Genomic DNA, 27,339 nt, shown 5'->3' on the forward strand with positions numbered 1-27,339 from the left:
TTCTGGTAATACTGCTATAAAAGAGGAAATAGCAAGTTTGTGCTTCAGACAGGAAGTCACACCTCCCTCCCCCATCTCTGGTCTGCTTTCCAAGGTCACCGTCAACAAAGACTACGGGGACCCCAGTCACTCCTTAGACAGTGCACCAAGGAAGCCACAGAGCGGAGCAGGGCACGCAGCAGCTCAGGGCCCGGGACTTCCTAACTACGCCACACCTGACACACCGATGGCAAGTTCCCACCGCAGGCGCCACACGAGCTGCAAGGAGTGCGTCACAGAACGCGAAACCGGCCACCTTGGCAGGCGGCTGAGAACACTGATGCAGCGTGGAGTTCAGTAAGTGTAAACTCAGACGCCCACCAGCCGCCAGCCCTGAGCGCCCGTGGTGAGTCCTGACGCTCGGCAGGAGGCGGCGGGCGGCCCCTCGCGCCGGATCTGCTGGCCTCCCTTGGCCCGCGTCTCGGGAAATCCTCTGTCTAGAGCACCCCGGCCAGCCTGCGGCAGACACATCAGCCTCCTGGTCCTGGCCCCCACCTTGCCTTTGTCTTTCTGATAGCCTTGATCTGCCGGAATCCTCTGTTCCTGCACCCCAGGCTCCCCTGCCAACCAGAGGCCCGCACAGCCGGGGAGGACGGCTTCTCCTCACTGAGGCGCCGGTGCGGCATCCCAGCCACCTGGCACAGTCACCACAGCTGCTGGTGCGGGCGGCGCCTCCCCCGCCTCCCTGAGAACTCTGCCTCTGCCACAGCCGCTTCTGCGGGAGCCCGACTGTGCACTCGGGGGAAGCAGCCCCTTACCCAAGACCCAGCACAGGCCATCTGCCGCTCCACGGCAAGAAGCAACACAAGTGAGCAGAACCCGCGAGCGTTCCAGTCCACGGCTCCAAACGTGCTGCTTTAGCAGGACACTCACACCGTTACTTGCGGGTAGCACACGATGGTAAGAGGGGAGCAACTTTCGTCTTGTATACCCGAAAGTCCTCAATTCCAAGTTACAACTCGTCCTTTGATTCCGAGTGGACTGACTTTGGAGTAAGTCCGTCTGTCGCACTAAGCGGTCTTCAGGGGAAGACGTGCTTGTGATCATCCGAGACCTCCATGCCCGGACCCACCTGAATGTAAAGGCTGTTGGAGTCCGGGTATGAACACAGTGTGATTAAAGGTCGGACAATGCCTCACGCAATACGACACTAAAAAAATACCATTAGAGAAGGGACGTGATAGGAGGGAGGCCAGGCACGGTGTCAGTTCTAGAACATTCTAGGGGTGTGCTACATTTTGGCAGGCACCTGGGGCTCCCAGATGTGACCCCAACTCTGCAGGGCAGTGGCACAGCTCCCTGGCAGCCTCACTGCCCCCTCGGACGCCCTCCCGCCACCTGTGCCCCGGCCATACCCTAGCCACACATCATCCAAGTACAGTGCTGGCAACAATCTCAGAAAGACAGTCACACGTGAGTGACCAGAGTCGACAACAACTAAGAGTTAGTCCAGCCATCTGGATCAAACCAAGGTGGGTAGTTACTGTCAACCCGAACACCACAGTCTTCACCGGGCTTGAACCATGTCCACGGTCTCAGCCTGGTCACACTGGCCTGGGCTGGCACGCCAGGCGTCAGCTGGGCACAGAGGCTTTGCTGCATGCCCACCGTGTCCAGACACCTGCCGTCTGCGGGGCCGTGAACCCCTGCCTATCTGGAGTTCACGCTCTCCCCACCCACTTCACCTACACCGAGACAAGAATGTCATAACCTAGGACAAGAGACTGTAGGAGGAGTGAAACCACTTTTTAAGGTCAGATTTCTAAGTAACGACGTACACGCTCATCTAGTCTGGTCAGAATGGACCATCTCCAGCTCCTGTCTCTCTCACTCACACACATGCACACTTACACACACTTACACACACGCTCACCCTCACACTTACACACGCTCACTCTCACACTTACACTCACACACACTCAGTCACACACACACTCAGTCACACACACACACACGCTCACTCTCACACTTACACACGCTCACACACATACACACACGCTCACTCACACAGTCACACACACTTAACACACACGCTCACTCACACACTCACTCTCACACAGTCACACACACTCTCACACAGTCACACTCACACACACACTCACAGTCACACACTCACAGTCCCCAGGCCCCTGCTGCTGAGTGTTGTGTGCAGCCAGTCACTGACAGCCGTAGCAAGCAGTGACCCAGCGCCAGCCAGAGGCACGAAGAGAACGGCACAGGGGACGCGGTGGAAGGGCCCTGGAGGCTCTGAAACGGTGCCGGCCCACGTGCGGCCACCAAGCCACGGGGGCCACAGAGCACCTGAGCTGAGAAGTCGGCCTGGGAAACATCCAGACGGCAGACAGCACACACTCCTGGCGTCACGGTCCTCAGTCACAACTTTTTACTATGTGTTGAAATAACAACTTGGATATACCGGGTAAAACAAAACATTATTAATGTTAATTTCACCGGTTTCTTTTCACTGTCACTAACAGGAAGTTAAAATTATTTACGTGGCTCACAGTATGTTTCTAAAACAGCACTGCTCTTAAACGTACGTATCAGCAGCCACAAATACTAGCTATAAATTTATAATTATGCAGAAAATTGGGCAAAAAGATCTCATCATAATATCTATCAGCTAACGTTACACATCTTGAACTCAAACCATGAGCCATTAAAACTGAGTACGACATAACAGGCACGTAAAAACTAAGGATCACCAGCCAAAAATACCTGAAATAATAATTGAAAGCTATCACTGCATGGTCTGTTCATTACCTGCAAAACCAAGAGCATGCCTGGCCCTCGGGTTAACAGTCCTCACCCAACAATTCCTTTCCAAACAACGGGGGAGGGGGTACGTTTAGAAAGCAGTTCCACATCCCAAAGGCATCGGGCTGCACACATCTTACACCTGGAGACAGAGTGTGCCCTCAGATCAAACACACGGGAGCCACACGCCTGGCGCAGGAGCCCCAACCGCCACGTTTAGCCTTCACGATGGCCGATGTCAGACGACGATGTCAAATGTACCATTAGCAGGTACCGCAAACCAAAGTCAGGAGCTCTGGACCCCGAGTCCTCAACATGAAACACAACCACCACCACCCGTTTCTCAAGTGCATCCTGAGAGGCAGCACAGATGAGGGTCGGGGAGAGCAGGGCGGGCAGACAGGCGGAGACAAGAGGCAGAAGCAAGCGGTATCCAAAATTCACCCGTGAGACTACGGCAGGAGGAGAAACCAAAGTGAGCAGAAAGGTGACCAAGGCAGAGCTGACGTAGCGCCAGGCACCTACGGACCTGCTGAGATGGCCAGAGGCAGCTCCGTGCTCTCCGTGGGGCCGCAGCCTCCCCACACCCTCAGACATTCCAGCAGCAGCCTGTGGGAGTGTGGTGTGATGAGCAGCATGAAAACATCATTAAAAAACAATCCAAAAACAAAAACACAGTGGGAGGAAGAAGGCGGCGCTGGCCAGGCAGCCTGAATGCCGCCCATTGTTCTCAGGTCTGGAAAGCAGCCGCAGGCAGCCGGCGCCAGGAGCAATTCCAGAAGCAGGCGCATCTGCCACAGCCGGCGGGCCTGCCCCAGTGCCTCTCCTCTGAGCAGAGCAGGCTGCTCCGACTCACCGTCAAAGCCGCACTCGGGCTTTAAAATGCTCCCAAGTGCTCTCTTGCTGGTAGGAACTGGCTCAGTTTTGAAAGAATCAGTTGCAAAATGTGTTCCCTACACACAAGTCTACCTTAGCCAGCTTGAAAGGGGCGGTGAGGTAGCCAGCAGGGCGGGGGCTGCGTGGACTCCAGCTCTTCCTCGCCCACCCCCTGCGGTGTCGGACACCCCTGCATCTCAGCCGTCCACAGCGTGAAGGGAATGGACCGGACAGGGGACACACTGCGTGGCAGGACACAGGCAGGAGGCATGGAGCCCGAGCACCACGGTGCGGCACCCGCGAGCGTGACCCGAGCTGGGGAGGCGCGAGGCAGCCCCCAGCGGCATCTGCGCCAACGCCGCCTTCTGTGGGGCCCAGGCAGGGAGTCAGGGCTGCCGGCCTGTGCTCCTGTCACGTTATTTCATTCATGTAACTGAATCTGGTATTTCAGTCACTCCCAGAAATCGGCACGTAGGCTATAATTAGAAAGCGGACTCTTATATAATTTGCTATCTTGTCTTTGGCCTACAAATATAAAGCGTTATTTTCAAACTCATCAGAAAAGCCACGGAGCACGGCTTCGCATCAGACAACCAGACGGGAAGACACGCCCGCAGCAGCTCGGAACCGCAGCTGCACAGGGCATTCGCGGCTGACTAAAGGCAGCCCAGGACGTCTGACTCCCTCGACGGCGTGGTGAGACCATCAGCACACACAAGCCCCCACAGCACAGATCCCAGCCTGTGTGAGGAGCCACGCCGCCCACAGCACCGATCCCAGCCTGGGTGAGGGGCCACGCCGCCCGCGGCACTGATCCCAGCCTGGGTGAGGGGCCACGCCGCCCACAGCACCGATCCCAGCCTGGGTGAGGGGCCACGCCGTCCACAGCGCCGATCCCAGCCTGGGTGAGGAGCCACGCCGCCCACAGCACGGATCCCAGCCTGGGTGAGGGGCCACACCGCCCACGGCACCGATCCCAGCCTGGGTGAGGGGCCGCGCCGCCCACAGCACCGATCCCAGCCTGGGTGAGGGGCCACGCCGCCCGCGGCACCGATCCCAGCCTGGGTGAGGGGCCACGCCACCCACAGCACCGATCCCAGCCTGTGTGAGGGGCCACGCCGCCCGCGGCACCGATCCCAGCCTGGGTGAGGAGCCACGCCGCCCACAGCACGGATCCCAGCCTGGGTGAGGAGCCACGCCGTCCACAGCGCCGATCCCAGCCTGGGTGAGGAGCCACGCCGCCCGCGGCAGGAGCTGCACTGGGAACGCCGCCTTCACCCTCTCACCTCGAAGGCCCGGGAATCGTGTGTTTTCAGCTTTCAAAGCTAAGGATGATTTAAAGATTTAAAACCAGCACTCAAAGAGCATGAACTAAGACCATGTTTAAGACGGTGCCCTTCATTTTAACATGAAATAGTAAAATACCCCAAGTAGTTGTAAAATCGCCAACAAATCATATTTCAGAGGAAGTTTATACTAAAACCACGCAATGTGGCCAAAAGCACTGCACACCGGGGGCCGCGTCCACGTCCTCATGCAAGGGCACAGCTCCCACCCCCCCAAGCCACTGACCACGCGGAGCCGAGCAGGACGACTCGGTGCAGCTTCCGGCTTGCAGTGCGTAGGAGCTGTGCGTGTTCATGAAGGTAAGAATCTCCAGCATAAACAGAGAGCAGCACACGTGGGCGTGTGGCTGCCGCGTGAACACGTTCGCTCTCGGCAGGCTGAGACAGGCCTGTGGGAGAGGACGCGCTCCCTCGGGCGGCGGCGCCCTGCGGGGACTCACCACAGGCTCTCTCCTCCCCACGACGGAGAACCACGTCTCCATCCCGGGAGCCGAAGCGCAGCGCTCTCCTCCTCTCAGCCCTCGGCAGCGGCCGACACAGCCCCGAGCTCGACGCTAGGACGCAGCATGGACGGCACTGACCGGCCAAGCTGGACCCACGCAGCACTCAGACCCTGACGCAACCAGCCTGCTCAGACTTTCAGTCACCCGGTACCTCATTAAACTTTAAAAGGAGCTGCAGAAATAAAGTGAATTGTTGATATTTTAAAAAACCCAAATTAAACAGGAAGCATCACGCTGTCCCACAGACGAGCAGAAAGTAGCATGCTAAGCTTCCCCAAAAGCCCTATTTTAAAAAGTAAACTGCATACCACACGGCCTCCAAATCATCTGGATTTCATAAAACCTAACCACCACATGGAAGGCGAGTCAGGAACTTAACATCAAAACACGGCTCAGGGTTGCAGCAGCTGAGCCACACGCCAATTAAGACGGCAAGAGGACAGGGCCAAAGCCCAAGCCAACACTGCAGACAGAGGGCACAGCAGCACAGCCACAGGACCTGCAAGCGTGAACACGGGAGGGGTCCACCTCTCACCGGCGGCTGCGGGGGCTACGCCACGCCTGCAACCCAAAGGCAAGGAGCGGAGGCTTTGCCTGACGGCGCCGTCGGCTCGGCCCACCACGGCGGAGCCCCGTGTGCCGCGGGCCACGCGGAGCGGCTCCAAGTGCCTCTGGAGGTCAACTGCCCCGGGGACTCGAAAGTGCGTCGGCTCTGCCACGGTAAGTGAGGCAGGCCTGCACACACAGGACCGCTGGCACACACGGGACGAGCACACCCTGCCAGGGGACGGGTGCACTAAGCCGACAGGCCCGCAGGTCAGCTGGACTCCGTGTCCCACGCCAGGCAGGTGCGACGCTGTTTCCCCCAAGACGGCTCCTCCACAGGCGTTCTCTCCGAGTCAGCTCCCTGCCAGCATCCCTGTGCTCACACTGGAATGCTGTCACCGGCTCCAACCTGCGCCCCACTGTCCCCCAGCCACTAGCATTCCACTTACCTTCACGGCCATCTCAACCCTACAGACCCTGTCTCCAGCACAGGCCACCTCCTCGGCTGCTCCAGAGAGACCAGGACTCACTGTGAGTTTCCAGTCCATTAACTCATCTGAGAACTGCCACTCAATAAATATGCAACAGCACCCACAGTGACGCTGAAACTCCAGGGTAAACAGACAACGCCCTGCCCTCCAGGGCGCACCCTGCACCTACCTGCCGCTGGCTGCCTCTGGGCCATCTCCGGCCTCCCTGGAAAACGGCTACAACTAACTTACTGCCCCCTGCTGGGAATCCTGAGTGCCCACACAGTAGCAGGGGTAAACGTCAAGCCACACTCTGGGGGCAGGTGTTTGCCACCCCACATCATCCGGTCCTGGCTCTGCCCCCGAAGCACGCCACCGCTAGGCGCACCCTGGGAGGCAGCACTTGGGTCCGTGCCCCCCTCCCAGGAGCCTGGAGTTCGTGGCCCAGCCTGGTCCACCTCTGGCTGCCGCAGGCATCTGGGGAATGAACACCAGATGGGACACATATCTGCCTCCCAGATTTTCAACTAAATAACAGTTTTTAGAAACTGCACTGTGCTCATTTTTGCCTCACCCAAACGAGGACAAGGCTTGCTCTGCCAGGCCCCACCTCCAGGGCCACCAAGTAACCCCGCGGCTGTTTTGGAGATGCCCTTACTGAACGAGTCAGCCCAGCCTCTGCCAACTGTCCCAGGGCCGGCCTCGTGCAGAACCAGCGGCTGTGCCGCGCGACCAGCCTGGCCCCACGCAGCCACGCGAGGCTCAGCGCTCCACCCTGGGACGGCCCTCTCCTCCGTGCCCTTCCTTCCAGCTGCAGCTGCAGAGTGTGTGCTCAGCACACCCTCACTGCCCTCCGTGCCACCGGATCCCAACAGCCGGCGGACACGGCTGGCAGTGCCCTCCGGACAGCGAGGGCTTTGCGCAGTAAGCTGGCTGCCTGGCACGTGGTGTCCAGTGGGAGAAGCAGCTGACCGGCTGAAACGGCTTCACGAGAGTCCAGCCTCTCCGTGGCTCGCGGCCTGCGAAGTGAGGCACTGCCGGCCTGGAGCTGCGTCTGGACTCCCCGTCAAAACGCGCCTTTCTCCCGCTTCAAGTGTATACACACTACTCACTCGGGGCGAATGTGGGAAGAGCAGAGGCGAGACCAAAACGAGAATCGCCCGCTGACAGGGAGGACCCGGCCTCCCTGTGTTGGGGGTTTGGGGCACAGCCCCTCTCCCCTGCCTGGGCGGGGCCGGGCCTCCAGGCACTCTGCCCTGCAGTGTCCAGTTCTAAGGGGCTCAGGGCCTCATCCTCCTCTCCCCAGAGACCCTGTGGTGAGTGGGCTTCACGTGTGACTTGGAGGAGTGGAAGAGACCCCGTACTTAAGCTGGGCTCGGAGTGGCTGCGACGTCAGCCGTGCCCGCCCCCCAGCTCTGTCTGATGTCGACAGAGCTACGCTCACTGTCCTCCTCCTCTAATCCCATCCCCACCTGCAAATACTAGTGAGATGATCTCCCAGGTTTTTCGACACATCTTTCACATTCTCTCTCAGAAACAAGAAAACCACAGAGACTGGAAGACCATACCACGGAAATCTGTACTGTATCTTAAACGAGGCACTCATGTGCTCCTCTGAAGTACACACTAGTTTAAACACTGGCCACTTCCTTCATCGGGTACTATCCTAACCCTGGTAAGCCTAACGGAGCCCAGTGGGACAAGGCCCCGCACTGAAGCCCACCCTGCGGCTCCCGGTGGCAGCAGGTGCAGGTCCCCGCCTGGGCCGCAGACGCTCCTCCGGCTCCCGGCACCCGAGACGCGCTCTCCTGACGCATTCTGTGGTGTGGCCCGGAGAGGGGCCTGCCTCCCTCCAGGGCGGCCTCTGCGGGAGCCAGAGGGCACACGGCAGCTCAGGGCTGCAGGCCCCACGGAAGCCGAGTGACCAACAGGGCTGCGGGTGGGAGAGATGACCAGGAGAGCTCTGGCTGGCAGCACGGGTGCTGCAGGTGGCCCAAGGCCAGGTTCGTAGAAGGCACAGCTCTCTGGTGACCGGTCCTGCTCCGGCACGGGCCCTCCCCGTTCAGACTCCTGGTCCGTGTTCCCCTCCCACCCAGGCCACGGACAGGCAGTGCCTTCCCGTGGGCTCCCTGGGGAGCGGCTCTGCAGCTGTGGGGATGACGCTGCCCCTGGACATGCCGGGAAAGGCAGGGCTGGAGCCGCGCCCTTCCTCTGGCCGCTGGCCAGCGCTGCTGCAACGGCTGAACAAAGGCTGACTGTGGCTCCGCGCTCGGCATCCTGTCCTCACTGTCCACCTGCCCCGGCAGCCGGACAAGGACACAGGTCAACACTCACAAACAACCAGCGGCCACATGACATCAGAGGGGTGCGGGGGCGCCCAGCGGACCCTCCCTGCTGTGGGTAACACCGGTTCCCTCATGTGCCAGAGAGAAGGCCCGAAGCCCCGAGAGGCCAGACGAGTCACACCGGGCAACGTGCAGCGACTGATGAGGCAGCCCCTCCGTGCTGCTCCGGCCTCCAGCAGGGGTAGCTGATGCAAGATGAACAGGCAGCTCCAGGCGTCTGAGTGCGCGGACTCAGTCTGACCCAGCAAGCGTTCACTCCCAACATCCCCAGGGCGCGGGGCGCCGCTTCCCGGAACCACAGAAGCCTGGAGCTCTGCGGCAATTCTGCACTGCGGGTGGGGACACGGGATCCAAGCCGGCGACCACCACAGGACACCCCTCTGAGTCAGAGCTGAGCCTCAGCGGCAGCCCCGCCCACAGCGCCCACCCCCGCAGCCCCAGGTGCTTCTACAGCCCCGCGTCAGCGCACCACTGCCTTGCCACTCCCAACCTCACTCCGCGGCTGTCCAGACAAGGAGCAGACTCCTCCGCCTGAGCACCGGAGTGTGGACATCGGGAAGCCCTTCCTAGTGGGGCGCTCGGCTCAGGCCCTGCCCCCTCCCACAGACCTCCCTGTGCCCGTCTACCAATCACTCAGGTTCCGAGGACTAGCTGAATGCCACTTCTCTGAGCAAAGCTCCATGGTAAGTTATTTACACTAGATCTCTAAAAAAAAAGCTAGAAACGATCTATTTATGGGGCCGGTGTTGTGGCACAGCAGGTAAAGCCACCCCTGAGAAGCCAGCATCCCACCTGGATGCCAGTTCCAGTCCTGGCTGCTCCCCTTACAATCCAGCTCCGAGGTAATGGCCTGGGAGAGCAGAAGACGGCCAAGTCCTTGGACCCCTGCGCCCACGGGGGAGACCTAAATGAAGCTCCCGGCTTCGACCTGGCCCAGTCCTGGCTGCTGCAGCCATCTGGAGAGTGAACCAGCAGATCAAAGACCTCTCTCTCCCTCTCCCTCTCTCTGTAACTCTTATAAATAAATAATAAATACATAAATCTTTTTTAAAAAGAAATCACATTTGCCCCATTGGAAATACCTATGATTCCCCAAGCTAAAATTCATTACAAACATTCTTGAGAATCAACCTCGCTTGAGAGCATTGTGAATAAATAACTCCCAAGAGTCACAATGTTAACTTCTTTCAACTCAAGAAAAGATTCGTGTGGTTTTAAACCCTCCTGCCACGAACTGCACGGTAGAGGGACCCAGGCCCCAGGGTGGGGAGGGTGGCCCAGTGGTCAGCACCCGAGGACAGAGCCGAGGTTAACAGCGCAGTTCTCAATTGAAGAACAGCCCTAGAACCAAGTTCTTAAACAGGAACTTAGCTTATGACACCAGCATCTGGCAGAGGCGAAGACACTCCGTCCCACACCCACTGGGCGGCAGTGCCTGGACGCCAGGGCCCAGAGTCCTCTCCGTGTGCTGACCGAGCTGTGCCTGTCAGTGCTGTCTGCTGGGCAGCACTGCTCCCTCGCAAGGCCTGAAGTCACCCTCACTGACCCAAGAGCACACGTCCCTCCCCAAAGACAGGACGGAGCCCACGCCTTATGGCAGGCAGCAGGGCACCGACCAGCTCTGACCCAGGACTCGAGGCCGGCCGAGCGCCGTGCCACCACCATCACATCCTACCTTTGCCGCCACAATGCTCAGGCCCATTCCGTTCTGCTTTTTCAGGGTCACAGTGATGATTTCCGGTTCTTTCCTCAGAGGCTGAGCCTAAAAGATAACCACAGAGGTGACTCCCCGACAGCAACAGCAGGGCCGCACACCCCGAGCGGCTCCCGGTCTGCTCAGGCCCACGGCAGGGCCGCACACCCCGAGCGGCTCCCGGCCTGCTCAGGCCCACGGCAGGGCCACACACAGGGAGCGCCTCCCGGTCTGCTCAGGCCCACGGCAGGGCCGCACACCCCGAGCGCCTCCTGGTCTGCTCAGGCCCACGGCAGGGCCGCACACCCCGAGTGCCTCCCGGTCTGCTCAGGGCCACGGCAGGGCCGCACACCCCGAGTGCCTCCCGGTCTGCTCAGGGCACAGAGTGGAGACACCAGATGTGCTTCAGTACTGATCTGAAAAACCCAATCACGACCCGACTCAAGTCTCGAAGACAAATCCAATCATCAGTGCTCTGAGAACTTATTTTTTAAATAAAAGTATTTGGTTTTGTCTGTTGTTGTTGTTGTTGTTTGTTCTTAGAATTATTTTATTTATTTGAAAGACAGAGTGACAAAGAGAAGTAGAGGGGCCGGCGCCGTGGCTCGCTTGGTTAATCCTCCGCCTGCGGCGCCGGCATCCCATGTGGGCGCCCATATGAGGTGCCGGCACTGCAGGTGGCAACTTTAACCCACTGCACCACAGTGCCGGCCCTAGAACTCAGGACACAAACACCTGACACAGAGCTGAAGACGCCATTTGTGTCGAAGGCATCCCACATCAGAAGGCCTGGGTTCGAGTCCCAGCCCCACTCCTGAGTCCAGCTTCCTGCCAACGCACACCCTGGAGGCAGTGCCGATGGCCCAGCACTCGGGTCACCACGCGTGGGGGAGCCCCGACGGTGGTCCCACCTGCTGCAGACGTACACCATGAGCCAGAGGATGGGACATTTCTGTCTGCCTGCCCTGTTTTATACCAAAAGAGGCAATTTAAGCTTATTTGAGGCAGCCTACAGGAAGACAGTGAAAGACAGTTCTACCACCGAAGAAATAGCAAGGCAGCAGACACGGCTGCTCCAGGAGCGGTGCGGTCCGGGAGCTCCGTGAGGCGGGGAGTGAGCCTGCAGCGCAGCAGGCCGGGCCTCCAGCAAGCCTCGGACGATGACAAGGAAGTGAGATGAGCCACCGTCGGCCACCGCACGCCAAAGGGCACACGGAATGAGAGTCAACGGTGACACTCGCAGGGCAGCTCCGCTAACTGCGCACACGAGCCTGGAAGCGCCCGCTCCACGGTGCTGACGACAGGGAAGCAAAGCAAGCCTGCAAAAATACACTTGAAGAACCAGAGAATTCGGTGACTTTTAAAACCACCACAACCTCTGATCTGAGGAATCTGAGAATAAACTCGAGAGACAAGAATCACTGTGCGTCTAAGGTGTGTCTTCTACGCAGTCCGCACAGCACTGCTGCTGGGTGGGCATTTTCCAAGTGGTGAGGGGCGCTCCCGGGCCACCGCGTGCCACACGGCACTGCCCAGGCTCAGGTCCGGCTCTGCCCCATGCCAGCTCCCTGCTAACGTCCCTGGGAGGCAGCAGTGAGGACTCCCGTGGCTGGGCACCTGCCACCCACGGGAGATCAGGACGGAGCTCCCACACCTGGCTCCCACACGGCCCAGCCCCAGCTGCTGCCGGCCTCCGGGAAGTGAGCCAGCAGATGGAAGCTTTCTCTGTCTCTCTCCGTCAAATAAATTTTAAAAATGAAGTTGTTACTGTTCCTCGGGACCTGACAAGCAGCTGCGAGTGAGGTCAGTAAGAGGTGACTGCAGACACGTCCACCTTATCAGTGAGCCACGACGCTGCGTCTGGGGCAGCAAAGCAACCGTCACTAACTCACTCTTCATAGATGCTCTGCATGTGTCCACAGCGAGTGTGCAGGGAGGCCAAACTACACTGCCGTGGATTTGGCGAGGGGCACCCTCGGTTATGGCCCTGTGGCATCCGTGTCACAGGAGCAGGCTGAGCCCCAGCTGCTCCGTGTCCATCTGGCTCCCTGCTAGTACGCCAGGGGAACAGCGAAGATGGCACGAGTCCTTGGGGCTGTCACCCACACAGGACACTGAGGCGGGAGCTCCTAGCTGCTGGCTTTGTACTGGCCCAGCTGGTGCAGCAATTTGGGGAGTGAATGAGCAGACAGATCCCTCTAACTCTGCCTTTCAAATAAATTAAAAATTCCCCTAGAATGTATGAAACCAGAAAAAGATACAAAATATTAGTAAACGATTCAACATATATTTAAGATAGGCTTATGAAATAAAAATACTTCTATAGGGGCCAGCACTGTGGCGCAGCAGGTTAACGCCCTGGCCTGCGGTGCCGGCATCTCATATGGGCGCCGATTCTAGTCCCGGCTGCTCTCTTCCAACCCAGCTCTCTGCTATGACCTGGGAAAGCAGTAGAAGACGGCCCAAGTCCTTGGGCCTCTGCATCCACGTGGGAGACCCACAAGAAGCTCCTGGCTCCTGGCTTTGGATCGGCACAGCTCCGGCCATTGTGGCCATCTGGGGAGTGAACCAGCAGATGGAAGACCTCTCTCTCTGTCTCTACCTCTCTCTGTAACTCTTTCAAATAAATAAAAAATAAATCTTAAAAAAATACTTCTATAATAAAATCTGTTCAAGTTACCTTATTAATGTTTGTAAAACGCTTATTAACATTAAGCCTGTACAAGAATGAGCACAAACTGTTTTAAAAAGCACTGTTTACAGGCAAAACCTCACTGATATCTGTGAGAAAAATACACGATACACAGCATGGTTTTCCAGTTTTCTAACAAAACCGGGTTTCCAGCCGTCAGGTCAGAGCGCGTCAGGTCCTGCAGAGAGAAGGCGCGTCTCCCCCGGCCGCCTCCCGAAGCCCTCACAGCCCGCACAATACTTGCCAGCTCCGTGTTCTCACGCACAAGGTAACTTCCGTAGTCCACACCTTCGAAGTAGATCGTCCAAGTGCCCGGCGAGCGCGTGTGAGGAATCAGCCTGCAGAACCCTGAGGAGGAACCGGGCGAGTCGCGTCAGGACACAGCTTCCGCAAGAGGAATCCTCAGTGGTCTTAACACCTGCCGACAGACCGCGTCTCCTCACGCTCAATCTGCATTCCCTTGGAACGTGGCCTCGCAGACGTGCACAGCTGGTCCTGCTTTGGCCCAGGGTAAGTCAGCACAAGGAGAAACGCTTGTCCCTGCTTTCATAGGAAACTGCTATGTTGCTTTGCGGCTGCTGTTGATGCGACTGGACCGGGAGACCCTCATAACATCCAGGGAAGGAAGGTGGGCGGGAGCTGGCCAGGGACACCGCAGGGCCGCCCGCCTGCCCCACCCCAGGGCGGGGAAGGGACTCAAGTCCACTTGCCGCCTGGACAGGAGTTCTGAAGTCAGCCAGTCCCTTCTCATCACATGGTCCAAATTATTTTGCAGGTTTGCTCATTTAAATTTCTTGCGAATAAACTTCAGAATCATTTCATAATGTACTAGAGATATCTCTGGGGTCTGCGTCAGAGCCCAGTGAAACCTGTCACAAGGGAGCCTTCCCACGCAAGGTGCGTCACTCTCTCAGTCAAACCTGCACCGTCAGTCTCTGACAAAGCGGTGTCACCCAGACCTAGCGTGAGCACCCTGGGCGGCAACCTGCTCCGCATGGCCCTCCCACGGGAACGATGGACGGGCTGGCCTGGGCGCCCTGCGCACCGGCCCAGGAGGCCTCATCCACTCCTGACTGCACGTCTTGGATACTTACAAAGTTTGCTTGTGGTACAAGGAAAAGGAGATGTCAAAAAATGTACTGTTAACATAAGGACACAGAAGTGGTTTTACTTTTTAAATCACTGTTTAGGTTCGCTGTCACTCAAATATAATCTATAATCTACAGCTTGGATCTTAGCCACGTTTCAGAGAAGCACAACCTGACCATGACTTTGAGGCCAACAAACGTGAGCCGGCGCCGGCTTCCCCAGTGCAGGAATGCTGCCCCAGAGAGGTGTGCGTTCAGACTGGTTCACAGCCTCCTCTCACACAGCTCCATTGTGTTCAAACAAAGGGCTGCAAGTGAGAGCACAGTGCTCCACTCAGCCCACGAAGAACTGAGCAAGCACGAGCAGCATGATGTCACTGGAGAGAACAATTCCTTCTGAGTCTTCTACAGCCTCCCGTGCTCAAAGCGACGGGTGACCAGCACCACTGTCATCCGACACACCACAAACAAGGCCGTGACGAAAGACCACAGGTGTCCTCAAATCTGTCCCCGCGAGACTGTCCTCATCTGCACGCTGGCAAACACCCACGCCGCGGCGCACACTGTGAAGCCGGCAGTGCCGGTGCCTGCTGTGTGGCACACACCCGCGTCAGACCACTACGCCAGTCTCCTGCAGCCTTACCTGCCCCAGGCTCATTCAAAGAGCTACTGAGCGAGCCCAGCCTCGCCTGCCTTCAAGGAGCTCAGGCCGCAGCACAGGAACCACGGGCCAGGAAGAGGCGAGGTCTGGCGTGGCACAAGGACGGCCGCCCAGCAGGAGCCGCGTCTCACATGGAGACAGCGCAAGGCCGGCGAGGGGAGCAGGCCTGGAGGGAGAGGACGGCTCGCCGCACGTGGACCCCAACCCTGCGCTGACAGAGGCAGTTCCTGCTGGGACACAGAGCGATCCACCACCTGGGAAGAGGGACTCTGTCGGGAGGGCCTCAGCACAACTGGCAGGTGTGTGGCCGTCCGGGCGTGAAGCTGGGCGCTGTGGCTGCTGACCTGCTGGGATGTGGTGCCAGAAAGACGCCGTTAAGCAGCCACAGGTAGGCAGGTACGGAAGGATGGCAGGGGGTGTGTCCCAGAGGCTCCTCCAGGCCAGGGTCGGGATGGGTCTAACGCTCAAGGACAAGCTCGGGCCACTCCAGAGGGACTCCAGCGCTCCCTCCTTCCCCACGCGGTCACAGGAGTCCCAGTGCGGCCCGCAGAACCGAGAGCTACCACAGGGAGACGTACGCCCGTCTCAGCACCAAGGACTGACGCAGGCTCGGCCAGCAGTGCTCCGGGAAGGTGGAGGGCCTCGTGACAAGAAGCCTTTCTGAAACCAGTTTTTGCAAAACTATCAAAAACTTCAAAGACGCCGCCGAGGCCACAGATCACACCCCGCGGAGACTGAGACACGCACTGACGAGGGCCTCATGCTCACTGTACTCGGTGGGCGTAAACTCTGGTCTAATTCAAGAGCTGCTACTTCAGGAGCAAGGGTGGTACTTTCAATCAACACACATCAGAAAGCAACTGTGGCAAAGGTTACGAAACAGAGCCAAAGGACAGCCTGAACTCACAGCCCACGCGCAGGACCCCGTGGACGCCCACACTGAGCTGCGTGCTGGCCTAGCCGTGGCCATGGCAGGCCCACACCGAGCTGTGTGCTGGCCTAGCCGTGGCCATGGCAGGCCCACACTGAGCTGCGTGCTGGCCTAGCCGTGGCCATGGCAGGCCCACACTGAGCTGCGTGCTGGCCTAGCCGTGGCCATGGCAGGCACGTAGGGAATACCAGACGAAGGGGTATCTGTCTCCTGCTTTTCAAACTGAAAGAGGTAAAACTTACAAAGGCGGGCACAGTGCACACGATGCGGGAGGCTGGCGGGGAGGCACCACGCCAGCCGTGGCCCCCGCACCTGTCCACGCCCACCCCACAGCGAGATGCTGACAGAGGGAGTGTGCGGACAGGGCCCAGATCAGACCCGGGCAGGCTGCTCCCGAGGCGCACGCAGACCCAGCCTAGGCCCACTGCAGGGGGTGTCACCTGAGGCTCAGGAGACACCGGCACGGCAGCAGCAGTCCAAGGACTGGCCATGGGTGCAGCCCCGGGAGGCAGGGCCGGCGCCTCTGCAGCATCACAGCACACCACGCGGCTCCGCGCCGCCGCCGGGACGGCGCATCGCCACACGCACAGACTTCAGGCAGGACGTCCAGGCAGAGCCCAGGCTCGGGCCGCTCTCGCGCCAGGACGGCGCATCGCCACACGCACAGACTTCAGGCAGGACGCCCAGGCAGAGCCCAGGCTCGGGCCGCTCCGCGCCTACCTCTCTGGCACAGGGGGTCCAGGAACTCCTGCAGCCCGCTGGGGATGTTTCTGACCACGTCGCACGAGTAGCCGTCTTCCGGCAGCAGGAACGGCAGCTGCAGGTCGGGGTCCTCCTCCAGCCGCACGTCCCGCCCGTCGCTGCGGGCCAGCTCGTCGGCCGTGTTCTCAGCCACGGCCACCACGTTCTCTATGAGATCCTGTGTGCGAAACAAACGCGGACCACAGCACAGCTCAGGAGCACAGCCTTAGCACACTGGGCACGGAGGCCGGGCTGTGAGCTCCCCAGCGGGGGGCAGAGCTCCACGAACCAGGCGCACACAGCACGCAGCTTCACTGCAGAGCAACCAATTAGCTGAAGAACACGTTTCCTGCCATCTCCGAAGCAGCCTTCCCCCACGCAACCCTCCAGCACCTCCAATAACCACGTTTTGTAGGATGTTTAAACACAGACACGGAATGAAGCACTGTACTCTTCCCAGCTCGGACACGTCGTGCCCACAAGTTACTTCTGAATCATGGGCTCTGAGCCATTTCTGTCTAAAAACATTGGACTGAAATGTGACGCTCACAAATCCTAACCGCACAGTAAAAGCCACGCAACCCTCACTGGCCCTGCCCCCCTGCTGAGCAAACAGGCACAGCCCGAGGCCGCCCTGCCCCTCCCACCCACAGCCACACCTGCCCTGCAGGCTCCTGGCCAGGGACAAGGGAAGTTGTCCTTGAGACGGAAGCACAGGGTGCACACTTTTCAATTCTGTGCCAACTCTGCCACAAAACCCACGCCAGACGCTGGGCAAACTAAACACTCCTCACGGGCAGCAGAGTGCAGGCCAGGCTTTGGCTGTTTTCTGTATGTCTTCAGCTGGCATTTAACTCTACACTGGAGGTCTTTCTGTCCATCCACCTGCCTCCCTGTAAGTGGGAATGCCAACAGTGGCACACCTGGGGGACTGGGCTTCTCTCTGGACACTCCTCACAGGACACCAGCACGCCACTCCAGAGGAAGCTGTGGGTTTACAGGCTGCCCTCACTTGGTCTGGGAGGCAGACACTGCAGGTGCACACAAGCCACGTGGCACAGCCACGGGACCCTGTGGCCCACTGGCCCTGAACTCCGCCGCGCCTCCTCTGTTCTGCTGCTTCCAATGCTTTTTCCAGAACCTCACTGCTGGGGCCAGCGTCAGCAGAGCCGGCGTCCCGTATGGGCCCAGCCCCCTGCTGATGCACCGGGGAGAGCAGTGGAGGATGGCCCCAGTGCAAGGGCCCCTGCGCCTCCGTGGGGGACCCAGAAGAGGCTCCTGGCTCCTGGCTTTGGATTGGCCCGGCTCCAGCCAATGTAGCCATCTGGGGAGTGAACCAGTGGATTGAAGAACACTCTGTCTCTTTGCCTCCACCTCTCTGTAACTCTGCCTTTCAAATAAATGAACACATCTTTGGGGGGAAAAAAAAAAAAGAACCCACTTCCCTGAACTGAATAATCCCTTAGACTTACGTGGCTCCCACTTCTCACCCTGAGCAGACGTCACAGTGGTCTCCTAAGTCACTCTCAGATACCCCTTCATCCCATTACCCAGGCAACACGTCCCACCACGTGAGGGCGCAGCGACCCACTCACCGCTGGGATAAAAGGCTCGTCGGGCGCACAGTGGTAGTTCTGCAGCAAGGCGTGCAGCTGCAGGGAGTTCAACTTAAAGCAGGTGCTGTTCACACTGGGCACGTCCTCGGGCGCATACTTATCCATGGTGAGCAAAGTGGTGGCCTGCGGGAGGACACATGACCCAGGCACCACAGTCACAACATCTTCGTGCAACATACGTGAGCTTGTAACTTGAAACCGCATGTGTTACGTATTCCTGCTAACCCTGCACATCATTTCAACGGAAAACCTGCCTGAAAGGAATTTCAGATCCCTCTTGAGTTCATGGAACAAGTGTTCCCCCTCACGCAGCCTCCAACCATTCTCTCTGGAAGTGGGAGCGCGCACTGCAGGGTGGAGAGCCCCCCCACAGGAAGCTTCGTGACCAGCCGCCAGCGTCTGACGCCACACCTCTTTAACGGTGGCGAAAGATCAGGAAAGAAATCACACCCCCAGGGCGGGTGCCGTGCTGCGGTGGGGAGGGAAGTCACTGCTCAGCAGACCCGCACCCCATCCCAGAGCGCCGGGGGAGCCCAGGCTGCCCTGCAGCGGAACCCGCTCCCTGCTAACGAGGATGGCAGGCAGCAGACGGCGGCCCCCGAGAGAGACCCAGGTCGAGGTCCTGGCTCCTGGCTTCAGCCTGACCCAGCCTCAACTGCTGCAGGCATCGGGGAGTGAACCAGCAGACGGGGATCCCTCTCCTCCCCTCCCTGTGTGTGTGTGTGTGTGTGTGTGTACGCGCGCACGGGCGCACTCATTAATCTTTTTAAAAAATTACACGTTATTTTAAAACTATCCCAGTGTTTAGGGCTGTAAACAACTTTCTCTAATTGGAAATCAACAGATGTTTCGACAGCTAAAAAACTTCCTCTGGGCTGGTAAAAACCTCAGAACGTGACTCGGCATTCTCTATTTTTAGGTCACGAATTCTCTGAACTCTTACTCTCAACATCAGGCCCGGGTAAGGACACTGCTGCGCTGTGGCCCCCGAGTCTCCTGTGGAAGCCGCACCCTGGAGCCTCACGGCTGATCTTCCCGCACACAGGGCGACGGAAGGGGCCATCCAGACCCAGTCAGCGGACCCAACTCCAGGCACGCGTGCACACGAGCACACAGAGCCACACACACACTGAGCACACATAGTGTACGTGCACACAACACACAGAGCACACAACACATAACATGCACTGAGCACACATACAACACAGAACATACACGTGCACACACAACACACACGCACCAACATACGTGCACACAGGGAGCACATGCATGCACACACAGCATACACACAGTGCACAGAACATGTGCGTGCACACTCATCTGCAGCCACTTACAGAGCACACGCACACACAGAGCACGGGGGGGGGAGAGTGTGGGGGGAGGGTAGTGGGAGGGGGAGAGCGGGCCGATGCATCTTCAGGCTGAGGCCCAGGAGCCGGGGCTGGGGAGGGAGAGGGGAGAGCCCCTCCTTCGCTGGCCTGCAAGGGATACCCCCCCCACCCTGCCCGCCTTCTGCTCCCCACTGCTAGAACAGGGCTCTTGGAAGGCCCGCTCACGTGGCACCGGCACGTCTGCCCGCACTGGAGACCTCACCGCCCACGGCAAGCGCCCGAGGAGGGAGCGTGTCGTCTCGGCCGCGGCACGGGAGCGCCCTCACGCCGCCGCGCCCAAGCACACGACAGCGGGTGGGGCTCGCGGCACGCACCTGCACAATCCTGCTCAGGTGGCAGTCGGCCGCCAGCTCCAGCCCCTGCTTCTCGGCCCAGGCCTCGATGTGCCCCAGCTGCTGGCGGATGATGGCGCCCCAGTAGTGGGAGCACAGCCCGGAGTCGGGGTCAGTGACCAGTCTGTTGAACAGCCACATGTTGATGAAGTGGAAGAGCTGCGAGAAGAGCTGGATGGTGAGCGCAGCGTTGACCCTGCAGCGCCGCAGCAAGGACATGGCGCCCGTGAGCGTGTGCAGCACGTCGTCTGGGGAGACAGGGCAGCAGGCGGCGGCCGCGTCACCCAGCAGGGCACGCGTGCAGGCCATCACCAACACCCCCCTCGGCCACGCAGCCGCCCGCGACACGTCCGACTGCACTCTTTAAAGTGGGACTATTCATGAACAGAGCACACTGAGCTGACAGATCCAGTAAGCAACCGCTCGTCTTCATCAAAATCCCTCCTTCCACCAGGCGACGTCAGCGCCAGCGGAGGGGAGAGGCGGGAGGGCCCTCACCTATGCTGGGCCTCTGCAGGCTGCTCTCCTCGGGGTCATCCAGGAAGGCCGGCATGTAGTTGTTGAGCTCTGACTGCAGACAGTGGACCAGGTACCTGCAGGTGCGGGGGCAAGGGTGACGCGCTCTGCACTGCCAGACACATCGCTGCATGACACGTGACACAGCCACACGTGACGCAGAGGCCTCGACGTGACAGACACGTCACGCGACATGAGACGTGTCACACCATGTGACGGATGGCTCTCACACTGCCCCAGGAAGCCGACCCCCGGCACAGGCCGTCCCCCCACCCCCACGGACGCGCTGCTTACTTGAAGGCCATCTGCACCAAGTGCGCCAGGACGTCCTGGGCGTCCAGCGTGATGCGGCTGAGGTCCCGGTCCTGCTTCACGAAGTTGAGGAGCTCAGAGGCGTTTGCCATCCAGAAGGCCAGCGCCCCCGCGATGTTCTTCTGCTTCTGCAGACAGAACACACTGCCGTCAGCCGCGCGGGACGGGCCACGCCCCAGCAAAGCAGGAGTGCGCTCGAAAGTGCTCAGGATAGACCAGTACCTCCCCACGCTCACCAAGGAGCTCACCACAGATACCAGATATGTGCCAGGAATCTGCGTGCACACATAGCAACAGGAGGTCAACAACCCCCGTGCTACGTCTCAGGAGTCACGCACATACACAAATGGATGTAATGAGCTGGGACTCGGTGGAGATGGCGATACCGAATGACACCACAGCGGACTGCTGGCCGTGCATTATCTGGTAATCTGTGCGGTACACACGTGACCCCGGGCACCCACAGGCACCGTGATGACTTGCAGACTGCTGGTCGTGCATTACTGGTAATCTGTGCGGTACACACGTGTGACCCCGGGCACCCAGAGCCACCCAGACACTTGCAGTCGCGGCTCAGACCCCACGCGACTCAGTCTCAGGTACTGATCTGTCACAGTCTCTCCCGACCACAGGTGCAGGCCAGGCAACCTCAGATGAGACCCGAAGAATAGGACCCAGGATAAATAACAGAGAGAACAGACGCCTGTCATGTCACATCCGCACGGCAGCGCATGAAGCAGAGATTATGGGATGCCCGAGCGAGCTGCAGTCAGGAGGGTTTAGTGCTGCACGAGTGTTAGGCGCTGCTCGGCCGCTGCCGGAGGGCTGTGGCTGGCACGGAAGCAGCGTGGCAGGCAGCTAAGCCAACACAGCTGGGTCAGCCTGCAGTGTCCTACCTGATCAACCTGGTCTACTTCCTGGAGAAAACAGACGAGGGGAACCAGGCAGAACGAGAGAAAGAGACTTGTAAACAATCATGACAGTTGAAAACATCACAACACCAACATGAAGGCACAACATGGAGGCACGACAGGTACTTCCGCTATCCCCAAATTACGTCTCCATCTTACGGTTCCCAACACAGAACACACACCAGCGTACGCGCTTCACACTGGCACAGTCGCGACGTGGACTTGCGATTACGTGACGGTGCACTAACAACACACGCACGCAGACTGGCCTCGCGCAAAGACCCGCCAGCAAGGGCTTCTCGACCCCTGGGCGACGCCGTGCGCCTGCTGCTCGGAGCCCAGAGCCCATCCCTCCGCGCTCAGCAGTAGGAACGAGAGTGCCCAGCGCGAATGGTCAAACACACACTGAGAAGGCGGCGTTGAGAGCTCACGAAGAACTCACACGCGCTCGTTTCTGGGGTGCGGTCTGATGGCTCACTATCGCGGCTCTTTCCCGCTACCACCAGACGCCTCTGACTGCACGCCCGACCCCCGTCTGGAAGACTTAATTTGGGTGACGCTGACTTCACTGACGAGCTCCAGTCACTGAGGGGAAGCCTGCCACAGGCGCCGGACGCCCGGAGCGCCACACCGAGACAGACACGAGCAGTCCAGACGGGACAGGAGACACACGAAGGCTCTCGGGACAACTGAGGAGCGCGTGTTTGTTTGCAGAACACGTACACACGAGTAACCAGGTGGCGCCCACCAAGGCGAGGCTGCGCGCTCTGCACTGCCTGAGCCGGCATCGTAACCTGACCCAGCTCCTCGCCCGTCACTCACTCCAAGGTGAGAGAGCGCGTTCTCGGAGTTCTGGCCGCTACCAAACGATTCTGAGGGAATGAAAGACGTCCGGGTTCCTCCGAGATGAGATCCCGCTGGCGTCGAACCGTGAGACTTGGAGCCACACGGCGGGAGGCGGACACGCGCCTCGGCAGAAGCTCAGCCTACGCAGGCTCGGTGCAGTGTTCCCCCAGCAGTGCCCTGGCTGGACACGCTCCTCACGGGTGAGGAAGGACACTCGTCACCGCCGTATAAACACGACTAAAAACCCGGCCCCGACCCCGAGCGCCACAGCGGGCTCAGGAGAAGTGACGGCCAGGCCTGGCGGCAGGGGCGGCGCCTGACCGCGCGTGGAAACCTTCCAGAAGCTTCCAGTGGGGGTGGACTGCACTCCACGCCAGGGAACTGTCACCAGGTGGACTCCGTTCTCACTCTGCAACTCCATCTCAGAACGAGTTCAGAACAATTCCTCAGGAATTCCTAACTACACATTTCTCCTGTGCCACTCAGGGAAGTTTTACAACGAGAGGCAATAAAGAGACACGGCTGAGCCGGCCTCTCAGCCCCAACTCACCTGGATGACTCCTTCCATCATGCTCACCATCTTGTTGACGATGGCAATGACTTTGTGGGTGCGCTCAGCGGGGCTGGCGTCAGGTCTGTACTGGCTGGACAGTACGTACCGGCAGGCCATGTACAGCACGTACGTAGGCGACAGCTTGAAGTGGACTGTAGAACTATTGGTATAATTTATAATGGCAGACAAGAATGAATCTTCAGCTATGGAAAGATTTCAAGAAAGAAAAAGGACAAAGCACCATGAAAATCCGAGGGAGAACAAGCGGGCGGGAGGCACTGCGGGGTCTCCACTACTCACAGCTCTCCCTGAACTCAATGCTCGCAGGCAGCAGCAGGTCCAGCCCCGGAGCCTCCTGAGGTCTAGAGGAAGAAAGTGGACATCAGGGGACCACAGTGCGCGGGCAGCCCGGGCAGCTCTGCACCACTGCAACGGAACGCAGCACGAGGCCCGGCCTTCGCCTGCGACCTGCTGACAGGTGTGATCCTACCACAACCCTCACGGCTAGCTCCCCGGGGCAAGTTCCCCACCACGGCAGCAGATGGAACACACGATTCTGGATTATTAATGAACACCCTGCCTAGCCCTGAGATCAGACTCCGCGCACCTGCGCTCACCGGGGCTCGGGTCGCAGTGAAACCACACCACTGAGAGGCACAGGAAAGCTACACCGCGTGCAGCTGGACAGTGATCCTCCCGAGAGCACCCACTCTGCTCTCTGCCTCGGCCGCTCGGTCCTGCGCCTGTCAGCACTCCCAGGGACAGGTGCCTTAAGACACTCTCTCCTTCATGTTTCGTAGGTCCTTACCAACACTAACACTCGGCGCGACACTGTTCCAACAGGAACTGTCAGGAACAGGAAGACCGGCCCTCAGCACAGCGTGCGTACCGTTCATGCATCTGGGGTTTAGGATCAAAGAGTTCAAGGGGAGGGCACATCTCAACCAGCGAGCTACACCCACTGTGGGCCACGGTCACACTGCTTAGTGGGAGTCCTCTCCAATCACAGCACACGTGCACGGACGTGACACCAGACACAAGGCAACATGGGACCCCGTGCTGTGCTTCACAGGGAATTTTCAGAAGGCGCTTCCAAGCAGACAGACTTCCCAGAGCGTGCAAGGCGATTACAAGTCCAGTTTAGATCTTAGCAGAGTCATGTTTTCTCCAGACAAGACTCAGGTTAAACAGCCTACCGGCATGCGATTAGGACTTCAAGCCATTTAATTATTATTCTAAGTCAGTTCACCACGAGCTGTATTTTGTGTCTATTTATGAAACACCAAACAGACAAAAAGGTTAGCCTCCTTAAGATCTCAGTTCTGGCGTAGCGGGTAAAGCCACTGCTTGCAGCGCCGGCATCCCATATGGGCACTGGTTAGAGTCCCGGCTGCTCCACTTCTGATCCAGCTCCCTGCTGTGGCCTGGGAAAGCAGTAGAAGATGGCCCAAGTGCTTGGGCCCCTGCACCCACGTGGGAGACCCAGAAGAAGCTCTGGCCATTGCAGCCATCTGGGGAGTGAACCAGCAGATGGAAGACCTCTCTCTGACTCTGCCTCTAACTCGACCTTTCAAATAAATAAATAAATCTTAAAAAAAAAATCTCCATCTTTGGAGCAGGCATTTGGTGCTGTGGTTTAAGGTGCAGCTCGGGACACCTGCCTCCCATCTATCCTAGTGCCTGCATGCACGTCCCGGCTCAACTTCTGGGGGAGGCAGGTTACGATGCAAGTCTGTGGGTCCTTGTCCTTCAAGTGAGACCTGCGAGCAGTCCAGGGCCCCGGCTTTGGCCGGGTCAGTCCAGCCCCAGCTGTTGCAGGCACCTGGGGAGTAAGCCAGTGATGAAAGAGCTCGCTCTCCCCCTCTTCTGAATACTGAACTGAAAATTAAATCATGAAGATTACAAGGAACACACACTGGAGTGAGATCTGTCAGGCTAAACGTTAACGACCTCAGACCGAGGCCGACATTCACCGGCTGAACACACACACCCCCGCCGTCATCCGAGCATAGGATTCCAAGCTGACCATCTCGTCTATGATTTAACAATTTGGATTTGATTCAGCAACTGAGGAGAACAAAGATACTCTTTAAGATTTATTTACTTGAGAAACAGAGTTACAGACAGACATCCACTGGTTCACTCCCCAGATGGCTGGAGCTGCGCTGATCCAAAGCCAGGAGCTTCCTCCAGGTCTCCCACGTGGGTGCCGGGCCCAAGGACTTGGGCCACCTTCTGCTGCTTTCCCAGGTGCACCAGCAGGGAGTTGGACTGCAAGTGGAGCAGCCTCGAACCGGTGCCCACATGGGATGCTGGCGCTGCATGCCGGGGCTTTAACCCGCTGTGGCACAGCCCTGGCCCCAAAGATACTCTTTTCAACAAGATATTTAAATGCTCAATTATTTTAGCCTGTTTCTCTGGCACTGCCATATTGAGCCGTCTTATACTGAAGGCAGGCCGTTGATTTTAGTTTGCTATCCCACAAAACGAACCTGTACAAAATGTTCCTATTGTTGGCTCCATCATCTTAAATTTGGCAAAAACGAGGAGCTTACATCTTTACTGGAAAAACAAAATCTCTCAGCGGCAATCAAAGTCACTTCTGTCCTCCCAAGATGCTGTCCTTGGCTAGAATCAGTGTTCGTGGGGTTCATTTCTCCTGTGAACCCTGCAGGGCTTATCCCAGCACCCGCACGTGGAGACAGGGCCCGAGGCGGGTGGGAGGCCGCGGCCGCCTGTCGCGAAGGCAGTCTACAGCTCACGAACGCCTCGCCGGGCCTGTGCGGAACAAGCACCCCTGGGAAACCCAATTACACCACGTGCAAAAGCCTCCTCCTGACACCCAGGCAGCCACCACGCGGCCGCCCAGGCGCTCTGGCCACGCACTAGACTCCACAGTCCTCACAGCAGCGACCTGTCACCCTGGGGTGCCCCACCCAAAACAAGCACAGGCGCACGAACACAGAACCGACAGTCCAGCCAGTAAAAGTCCGTCAGCAGAGCGTGCACACACCAGCACTCAGCGGAGGTCAGACCCGGGAGCTCCCAGGACCGCTGTGGGACACAGTGCCCTCTGCTGGGCGTCAGCGACTAAGGCCTGCCTCTCCCGGCTCCAGGAGTTCTCCCTCCAGCTCCAGTTCCACACGTTCCCCCCCCCCCCGCCCAGCTCTCCCTCCAGCTCCACACGCCCCCCCCCCGTTCTCCCTCCAGCTCCACACATCCCCCCCCCGTTCTCCCTCCACTTCCACACGTCCCCCCACCCCGCCCGGCTCTCTCTCCAGCTCCACACGTCCCCCCCCAGTTCTCCCTCCAGCTCCACATGTCCCCCCCCCGTTCTCCCTCCAGCTCCACGCCCCCCGTTCTCCCTCCAGCTCCACACGCCCCCCCACTCTCCCTCCAGCTCCACACGTCCCCCCGCTCTCCCTCCAGCTCCACACGCCCCCCCGCTCTCCCTCCAGCTCCACACGCCCCCCCACTCTCCCTCCAGCTCCACACGCCCCCCCGTTCTCCCTCCAGCTCCACACGTCCCCCCCGTTCTCCCTCCAGCTCCACACATCCCCCCCCGTCCCCCCGCTCTCCCTCCAGCTCCACACACCCCCCCCGTTCTCCCTCCAGCTCCACACGCCCCCCCTGCGTTCTCCCTCTAGCTCCACACGCGCCCCGTCCTCTCTCCAGCTCCACACGCCCCCCCCCGTTCTCCCTCCAGCTCCACACGTCCCCCCCCCACCCCGCCCCCTGCCCCCGACCTGGTTCTCCCTCCAGTTCCACACGTTCCCCCCCTACCCGGCTCTCCCTCCAGCTCCACACGTCCCACACGCCCCCCCCCGTTCTCCCTCCAGCTCCACACGCCCCCCCCCCCGTTCTCCCTCCAGCTCCACACGTCCCCCCACTCTCCCTCCAGCTCCACACGCCCCCCCGCCCGGCTCTCCCTCCAGCTCCACACGTCCCACCCCCCCCCGTTCTCCCTCCAGCTCCACACGCCCCCCCGCTCTCCCTCCAGCTCCACACGTTTTGCCCCCCCGCCCGGCTCTCCCTCCAGCTCCACACGCCCCCCCCCGCGTTCTCCCTCCAGCTCCACACGCCCCCCCATTCTCCCTCCAGCTCCACACGCCCCCTGTCCTCTCTCCAGCTCCACACGTCCCCCCCCTGCTCTCCCTCCAGCTCCACACGCCCC

At 59.3% G+C, this 27,339-nt stretch overlaps 1 protein-coding gene across 22 annotated transcripts in view; it reads right to left on the reverse strand.

The window, feature by feature from the left end:
• AFDN (afadin, adherens junction formation factor) overlaps positions 1–27,339 on the reverse strand; it is a 147,461-nt gene that overhangs the window by 28,770 nt on the left and 91,352 nt on the right. For 17 of the 22 annotated variants that reach the window (XM_070074581.1, XM_051841907.2, XM_051841895.2 and 14 more), the window contains 10 exons: positions 23,466–23,527; positions 23,163–23,368; positions 21,752–21,772; positions 20,838–20,983; positions 20,526–20,620; positions 20,010–20,275; positions 18,284–18,427; positions 16,668–16,866; positions 13,512–13,615; positions 10,558–10,644 (listed from right to left, as the gene is read on the reverse strand). In XM_070074581.1, coding sequence (XP_069930682.1) covers positions 10,558–10,644; positions 13,512–13,615; positions 16,668–16,866; positions 18,284–18,427; positions 20,010–20,275; positions 20,526–20,620; positions 20,838–20,983; positions 21,752–21,772; positions 23,163–23,368; positions 23,466–23,527 — 1,330 coding nt within the window. The remainder of the gene's footprint in view (positions 1–10,557; positions 10,645–13,511; positions 13,616–16,667; positions 16,867–18,283; positions 18,428–20,009; positions 20,276–20,525; positions 20,621–20,837; positions 20,984–21,751; positions 21,773–23,162; positions 23,369–23,465; positions 23,528–27,339) is intronic. The other 5 variants (XM_051841909.2, XM_070074582.1, XM_051841908.2 and 2 more) reach the window with 1 other exon arrangement.

The sequence above is a fragment of the Oryctolagus cuniculus genome, chromosome 5, assembly GCF_964237555.1.
Source record: "Oryctolagus cuniculus chromosome 5, mOryCun1.1, whole genome shotgun sequence".
NCBI lineage: Eukaryota > Metazoa > Chordata > Mammalia > Lagomorpha > Leporidae > Oryctolagus > Oryctolagus cuniculus.